This window comes from Cydia splendana, chromosome 2, assembly GCF_910591565.1.
Source record: "Cydia splendana chromosome 2, ilCydSple1.2, whole genome shotgun sequence".
NCBI classification, from domain to species: Eukaryota; Metazoa; Arthropoda; class Insecta; order Lepidoptera; family Tortricidae; genus Cydia; species Cydia splendana.
Window position 1 is genome coordinate 20,682,734 of NC_085961.1, and position 9,325 is coordinate 20,692,058.

Below are 9,325 nucleotides of genomic sequence, written 5' to 3' on the forward strand. Positions count from 1 at the left end.
AATTGCAAAAAAATGTACCTACACGACGTAGTTACCTAAGCATAGTTAAGGAGCTGCATTGATTCCATTGTACATATTACAAAAATTAACCATGTAATTTGTATTGTATTCATGGTACCTACTTACTTAATTCATGCACACCTGAGTTTGTAGCATCCGCCAACACATTTTCACGTATGTAATTTAAATAGAAACTGCTTAATTGACGTAACACAATGGAATCAATTAACTTAAGACTACTAACAGCTCTTGAACTATTTTTTTTTGCAATTCACCCATAGGTAAATTATTTAATTAAGGTCAGTTGGGGCAACATTGCCTGAAGGGGTACCTGCATAACAACAGCAGTAAAGGAGTGTTAGAGGCCCTTCTACCATGATCTATTATTAATTTATTAAGGGCCCACTTGACCTCAGTGTACGTAACGTACTACAATGAATAATGTAGGTGTAGGCCTTGGTCTCCTATGGCGTTAAACGGAGACCAACAATGCCAAAATAAGTAGACAATAATGTTTGGAGATAACTTTCATCTACTTAAACAAGAACAGAGAAACAAGTAAGTAGGTGGAGGTAGGTATGTAACTAAGCGACTTTGTCGGAGTTTTCAAGTGCTGTGGAATTGGTTAAAGAATTATTCAAATTGTTTCAGATCGGAGTGCAGTGATTCCTGCCGGAGCTCATTCCTGAGTTAAACTTGCGCGGTAACATGCAAAGTTAACCGAGCTAATGTTCCGCCTTGGCATGGTTACCTGATTGTAAGCGTGCCTATATCGCACACATGGAATAAAAAGTAAGTAGGTATATTAACGTATTAATTATGTTTGAAAATACTTTTTTTTAGATATTTTTTGTACTTTATCTACTGTGTTTGGCTTTACTAGTGTTAGGGGCAGCACCTTAGCATGACCAAGCTCTATATATTTATTTATAAATTCTTTGTACCTTTCGTGCAAAATTTGGTTCTTTTTGAATCGTTTTTCTATACAATTAAGGGTTTTGAATGCAATTGGAAAGGTATTGCCTAGATTAAGTTGAACCATGGGCTGAGCAAGGGGGAGAGACACCTGAAACTTGTTATCAATTAATTGTACCGAGCGTTGAAACTCGGCCTCACAGGAGTCCTGCTTTGCTGTAACCTCCGATTTCATTTCAGGAACAATTTCTGTTTCCCAAAATTTTGTTAGGAGGTGCTCAATATTATTATTGGCCTCATGGGTGGCCACATGCAATGAAACATGATGGCAGGTTGTTGCTCCATTATAACATGGAGTATCGCCAGATATGACTGTACCAAATTCTGTACCGACGAGGTAAAGTTCAGTATTTGAGATTTTGGTTTTGCTGGGCAATAATATTTTGCAAAATATGCTGGCAGAAAACAAGAATGAAATATCACCAATTGACCATTCATTGTCTGCTAGTACAACAGAATTTGGTATAGTGAATTTACTTGTATCTATTTTGTTTTCTGGCAATTGTGTTGTGATTTTGTCCACCAGTGAACATGTTACTTGCAAGCTGTAATTTGAATGCAGCGACTCAAATTTGGCATTTACAGCTTTTGATGTTTGATTAGATTGACACTGTAGAGCTGAAATGTTGAGGTTTTTACTTATTGGCTGCAAATTCAAGGCTTTGGCAAGACTATTTGTCATGAAAGAAACTTGGCTGCCACAATCAATCAAACCTCTAGCTGTAATATAGGATTTACCGTCTGGCCCTAATACTTTGACCTTAACGGTGGGCAATAGATCAGTAACGACAGCATTTGTTGAGTTAACATGGCAACTGGTAACTTTTGGCTCAGGTTCATTATGCAACAATGTGTTGTGAGCTTTAATTTGACATGTGGAGCATTTGAAATGAAATTTACATTTATTTTTGTGCATACCTAAACATATGGTACATAATTTGTGTTTGGCAGCAAGCTCCCGTCTTTCATTGGGTGATTGTGCTGCAAATATTGGGCAACAAAACAGTTTGTGTGATGTTGCTTTGCAACATAAGCATGAAGGTACTGATATATTGGCCACATTACACACTTTAGCACTTTTAGTTTGATATGTATGCGACTTACCTTCGCTTTGTTGGCTTTCTTCAAAGCTGCTGGCTCTCCTCTCCAGAAATGACAAGAAGTCTTCGAGATTTGGCATCTTGTCACTGTCCCTTTCTTGATGATAGGCTCTGCATGAAAACTGATCCACCTTTTTTAAGATAATAGTTAGTACAATTAAGTCCCATTGCTCTGTTGGCTGACCTAGGGCCTTAAGGGCGCCTAGATGCTGACGAGTATTGGCTACCACGTCCCGCAGGTTGCTTGCAGAACCTTTTACAATGGGTGTGCTATCTATTATAGCTTGGATATGATTGTTTATTACCAGAAATTTATTGTCATACCGCAATTTAATTAGCTCTCTGGCTTTAACATATGATTCGCAGGTTAATGGAAGACCTTCAATTAACGCTAATGCTTCACCTTTCAGGTATTTTTTCAAGTAGTATAGTTTTTGCACTTGTTTTAACTTTTCACTGGAGTCTATTATCGCGTCGAAGAGCTCGATGAACGCGACGTATTTTGTGTAATCCTTCCCGTCGTACGTGGGGATGTCGATCTCCAGCAACCGCACTCCACCATGATGACTGGTTACGTCCGTATCTTCTACTTTTGTTTTCGACGATGCCGACGACGTATTGGTTGTGGGCGCTTTTGAGGTTATCCTCCGTAATCGTGAGATGATTTTTATGGTTCTCTCCTCGTGTTCATCGTGGTCTTCAAAGTCTTCAGATGAATCCTTTTCTGTTAATATGGCTAGCTCCAGAGTCAAGTCATTGTATTTTTTAAAGTTTGCTTCAGTTTGTTCTAATCTGATTATTGCTGATTCTTGATCCAAAGGATTGTCCGGTTCGTTTAAAAGTTTCTCTATTTTAGTTGTAAATCCTTTACACCACGCGATTTGCGCATTTAGTTTATTTATTTCCTTGCTTCTCATTTTGATGTTCAATTGCAAACGAAGTTGAAGAATGAAGTCTAATGTCAATTATGACATTGACAGCGGATGTCAGATCCGAATGACGTTTCACGAAGTTTGAATGAACGGTCCGAACTTGGCTCCAAAATTGTCATTCCGCTCCTTTTCGGTTTGTCCTTGAATTCATCAAAATGGCTAACGATGGAAGTTGAATTCTGAGAAATGGGCTTGGTCGCGTCGAAACTTGAATTTGCTCAAACTGATGCTGCTGCTTCGAAATATCACTGAAAACCTTCTCGTTTGCTTTGAGGCGCGACTTGGCGATAATATTTCGGTGATATTTTCGTTCGATGAGAGATTTTAAGTCCGACCGGCACTTCACACGCGGTGACAACTTTCTTGAAATATCGTAACTTTTACTCGAACTTCACTTGTTTCGGCACCATTTATGTTGGTGGATGATTAAAAGTCACTTTATATTAAAGAAAATTATGTATTTTCCATGAAAACAAAATTAATTTACAGAGCGATGTGAACAGTGGGAGTTGTTGAGAAAGAAGAGAGTGATTGAGTTAGTAAATGGATAAACTAATAGAAAACATTCGGTCAATTATGGTTGCGTTCAGAAACAACTAGTCTTAGACTTAGAGAGAAGTGTAAAATATGGTGTACTTTCGTTTGGGCCAAATACCTTTCGCCAAATTTCACTTCCCAATAAACTTATCGCAATAGTTTCATTTCCCAAAGGAACCTTTAGCAAAGTTACACTTCGCATATAATTTATTTGGTCAAATTATCACTTGGCAACTTGTCAAATGTTGTTAGGACAAAAAATTATTTAGCAAACGTTTTTTATTGGCTAATATCCAAAAAAGCCGTTAAGAGGGTTTGATTAGGTTAGAACTGCGATCCTCACAGAACCGAACTGCTATCAGAGAAGTGGGTTAGGTTAGGCTAGAACTATTACGACCCTCACAGAAACGAAATGCTACTTGAAAAGTGGGTAGTGCACCATCTACATTCTACAATAATCTTTCACCGGCCCCCATAGAAATCGGTTTTTTTCTTACAAATTATAATGTTCAACTAATCACATCCGTATGCGTAAAACATAACCAAAATGATAAAAAAACCAAGGTCGGGATTAAGTATATCAAATAAAAGCAAAAATAAATATCCATTGGTATGTAAATTGTATGCCAATTATGCCATGCAATATGTTATGCTTAATGATACATTTGACTAAATAATACTTGGCAAAATGAAACTTGTCCAAGTAATTATTTGCTAAACAATAACTTGCCAAAAAAGACTATTGCTAACTGAAAAATTGCGATAAGTTGTTTTGCCACACATTTTTTTGGGAAATGATAATTTGGGAAACATAGTTTGGGATGTGATACTTTGGGAAACGTTTTTGGCCCATTCGTTTGTAAACCGTAAAATATATTGAGTGTATTTTTTCAGCTTTTAGGTACTTTTCTTTTACTTTAAAGTTTTTCTTTCGTTCATTCGTGTGAAAATTTACTGTAGGTACGAGTGAATTAAGTACTTTATTTAACCATTATTTTCATGTTCTTAATTTTACATTTTTTATGACTTTTGAATGATTATATCTGAGAGACACAAAGTGCCACACGTTAATAAATAAAAAAAAAATGCAAGCCTTAGTTTAGTAGGTGAAAATGAAAATATTTACCTAACTAAGTACATCGTTTTCATTAAAACTCCTCAAAATAATTATTTCTTTAAAACAATTTCAAAGCAGATACGGAAGTAAAATTAATTACCTTAAGCGGATGATGTCCTCGATGCATGCGTTCGTAATATTAACAAATTCCGCGCGCATCAATAAATCGGATTTTAATCATAAACTGTATTCTGTCAATTGTGATTAAGCACCTTTGTTGGTATATTTTAAAGGTATCGCACAGCACACATATCAACCGGGCGCCATCGCCGCTTATGTTTATATGTATGACTGTATGTTCGCGATAAACTCAAAAACTTCGGAACAGATTTTCATGCGGTTTTCACCTACTTATCAATAGAGTGATTCTTGAGGAAGGTTTAGGTGTAGCTATTATTTGTTAAGGTTTTGTGCAAATTGGCCTACCCGGGCGAAGCCGGGGCGGGTCGCTAGTGTACATATAAAACCAGAGGCATAGGTTTTCTCCTAGCCTAGTACCACTAGTACCTGCCGCAGTCAGACGTGGTATCATTAGTTACATGCGACGACTGCACTGAAGCGTCTTTTTATTTCGCTGTATAAGTTCCTGGTTTGCTGCATTTCCTCGAGAAAATCCTACTTAAGAGGGGGCGCAAAGCTAGGAAATTAGAAATGAACAAAATATATTATTGTTAATTACTTCGAGCAACACCGGCTTCCGACACATCGGAAGGGAGGGGCCCAAGCGATATCTTACCGTACAAATCTTTCTGCCATTTTTCGCGGGGGGAAAGGTGCACACAGTCGCACTTCTCACACAGTTACATACAAAATCCAATCTGTAATGACAACACAAATACATAGAAAATGACACACGTCAAAGACAAAATCTTGCAAACCTCGATCTCTTTTTGTGTACGGACGAGTGACAAGTGTCACAACACGCACACTAACACATTTTCGTTGAAGTATGTTATTGTATTCTGAGAGATGAGAAGTCGGATTTGTCGCTCGACCGATCCGCAATTTGTACTGAGCGAGCAAAATCGATAAATCCAACAATTACATGAGACTAAAGTATAATAATTGTGTTTGAATGTAATTAAACGTATGATATGTAAAAAAAAATATTACATGTGAAATGTAACACTTTCTTTTTGTAAATTTGATGTCCCCGACCTCTCTTTATAACAAAAAACCGAGCAAGCAGGCATTTTTGTGCAGCAGTGTTCACGCGCGCGTCTGGAATCGGTCTAGTGAAAAATCCAAGTGCAACTAGTTTTATTACCCGCGCTAGATTAGATTGACGCGCTAATCTTGTACCTCGGCAGAGGGGAAATAGTGCGAATGCCGCCTCCCTTCCGTGTTGCTCGAAGGTTAATTATTACAATTACATATTCTATGACCTATTTGAACCATGGTTTCCAATAAACGTTTATAATATTAAACTTTGGATGACTAACGCTAGACCGGGCCGTGCCCGGGCTGAGGCGTCCGACATGTCATTTTCTATGATGGCTGATCGGTAATCAGAATCACATGGTGCTTTCCATAGAAAACGAAGCTCAGGAAGCCGGCCCGGCCACGGCCCGGTCTAACGTGAGTCGACCTTTACGGTACGAGTATAACATTTTCAGAGGCAAATAAACGCCAAATTTATGACAATAGGTACCTATGTTCAAGTGTACCTATATGTGATTTATATGTGGAGGTTAGGTATTATCAGCGTCTACCCGAGGTAACGGAGCTATACGCGAGGTGTCTTAACGTGAGGTATTACCCTTTGCAGACACGTGAAGTCTAACTAAACCAAGAACAAGGCAAGCGACTTTCAGAACCCGACGTGGCAACGACGGCTATAAAAAGACCGGGTCCTACGGCTAGTCTATTAAGACCCCGTACGTTCGTGTTCTTCTCTCACTCTCACTGAGCGTAAGCGTGCGCGACATGAATGTGCGAGCTCGGGATCGCGAATATGATGTTTTTGAATTCTAATTTTTTGTTCATAATAAAAAAGTAATCGCTGAGTTCTATTGGTCCGAGCGAGACGCGGGGGCGAATGCAACCAAAATGACATCACATCATTTAGATATTATTTCAATGTCAAAGTGTCGTTCGAATAGGTTATAAATTACTTTTCACATTTCATTAAATTTAATACACAGCATAAGTAGGTACATAAAGGCATAAGTAGAAGACAGTATATAATTGTGTACCACTTCGGCACACTTCGGCATAGTTGATATAGAATCTCAGCAAACCCATTTTGTCAGTAGAAAAAGGCGCGAAATTCAAATTTTCTATGGCAGGACGGGACAACCCTCCGGGCCTACATTTTTTAAATGTGTCGCCTTTTTCTATTGACGGACGTGGCTTGCCAAACTATAACTATCACTGAGCTAAGTCGCGGAGGCAAAGATGCACGTAGCGAAATTATACGGGTTACTAGTTGAAATTGGAGCCTTGAAAACGGCTTAGTGTTCGAAATAATTTTTAATAGAAGTATTTTTTAGGTTATCAAATTTTTTTGTAAGAAATTAAGTTAAATACTCTTAAAAAGCCATTTTTTTTAAATAGGTGCAGATAGGTGTATCTAGACGATAGACCAACTGCCGTATTCGAACTTCAAGATATTCACAAGAGACGACACGTACTAGATTCATTCTAGATACGTTATAGTTTAAACATCAACTAGTTCTCTTTTGCAGCGCAATTCGGGCAACCAATGTCACTTTTACGTTAGATAGAGTAAGATATCTATTAGATGTGAATTGGATCTCTAAGTCATATCCCGTGGAAATCGTTTAATAGTATCTCCAGAATCGTGCAAATGTCAAATTTGACAGGTTAGATCTTAAATATATCGTATCGTATCTTTGTGATGTCTAAAAGATGTCTAATAGATGTCTATTTCAATATCCGAATCGGGCCCCAAGAATAGATATAATGTAAGTTTTATTATAAATTATAAATAAATGACATACTTGAAATAAAGCAATATCATTAATTAAGCAACCTACAAAGAAAGAAATAAAAAATAAATAAAATGAATCACTACATATTCTTGGAACGGAACGCATTCTCGTTTAAAGTAAAAAACATACTGCAATTAATCAAAAAGTAAAATTAGAAATTCTCCGTTTAACTCTTTTAATCCTCTACCACCTTTATATAGTCTGTTTTATAAAATATTGGCACATAAGCTGTATTTTTATAAGCCGTTGGTAATAAAAATAGATAAAGCAGCCGATAGCAACGTGTGCTTCCATTTGTGTCCATGATTAGTCCAAACAGTGATTTAAACACCTTACCGACTTCAAATTAAGTGAATACTTATACAGTTTAAGTAAGACATGTAGTGTAGAATAATGGCAACACTGGAGCGGAAGCGGAAAAACGAAACGGACTAGTATTTACGAGCTGTACATCCGCCTACTGGGCTCTTCTACCCATGCCCATGGCTTGAACAAATTCAACCTTTCATAATTTGCAGGCTTTCAACATTTATACAATGCAGCGTTACCTACTTATAGTCTGTACGTATTTAAATAAAAGTAAACAAACAATTTGTAAATTTTCGGGTAGTTATAATATTTATTGGTTAACCAACAAAACCGCCTGGATCAGTCACTGAACGACTTGACTGTAACCTACATTATTTGATGATCATGTAATGTTTCATCTACCCTCATTTTTATTTAAATACCTAAAGATACAGGGTATAGATTGGCTGTTCTTTAAATACAAAAAGTGCACTTGCTAGATATTCGTTTTGTAATGTTATTTCTATAAGTAGGTAACTAGTTTTTTATTCATGTTAGAACGTATAATTACGCTACGCCATTTCTTTAAAAATGCATGAAAGAAAAATTACCTATAATTAATAATGTAGAATTACATATTTACCTAATGTGCTAAATATTTAAGTGTGAAAACTTTATCTTTATTTTGTCCTATGCGAGTAGATGCCTATACAATAATTATTTAATTATTATTTATTACACAATAATTGTAAATATCAAGAAGATGAGGCACCTACGGCGTTATTTTTGACAACATTTAGAAGCAAATATAATTAATAATATAAATTTGTTCACTGTTCTATGACCTCAATAATAACCCAATGACTAGTTTTATTAAACGGCCATGGCACTGAGTTTATATTTTTATGAATGGTTCTCGATTCACTTACATAATCAAATAAAATACATAGTAGTCGCATTTGAAATGCAGCTTGGATGGGTTAAACAACGAAGTAATTGTGCAAATATGTACTAATATAAATATTCTATGTTTTTCCCACCCATCGAGTTCGGTTAGACCTCTGTGCGGCCGCAGTCACTGCCGTACGCTGGCTAATTAGCCAGCCACAAGATAAATGTCAGCAATCACGAACGCCGCCTTCGCGCCCGCTACCCTTTCCGCCCGCCGCGCCGGCCGCGGGCACTTTCGTTGTATTCAGCCTACGAAAAACAATGCCAGTATGTAACCATGAGAATACATCGCACGAAGGAAAATATGGATACGTGCAAAATGCCTATGAGCACTTCCTTTTAAATCCATTTCCTGTAAATAAGCATGTTTGCAGCATGCCCTTATTTACCACAAAAATTCTTTGACGTGACTAGCAGTCTGAATTTTATTCGATTCGGAAAATGAATTAGATTTCTACTAGACTTCAACAA

General features: G+C 37.1%; 1 protein-coding gene across 1 annotated transcript; it reads right to left on the reverse strand.

Annotated features, from left to right (window-relative positions):
• Nucleotides 1-584: 584 nt before the first annotated feature.
• LOC134801219 (uncharacterized) lies at nt 585-2,992 on the reverse strand. Its single transcript, XM_063773755.1, has 2 exons — nt 2,080-2,992; nt 585-613 (listed from the first exon to the last, which is right to left on the reverse strand). The coding sequence occupies exons 1-2, from the start codon at nt 2,990-2,992 to the stop codon at nt 585-587; spliced, it is 942 nt and encodes a 313-aa protein (XP_063629825.1).
• Nucleotides 2,993-9,325: the final 6,333 nt, after the last annotated feature.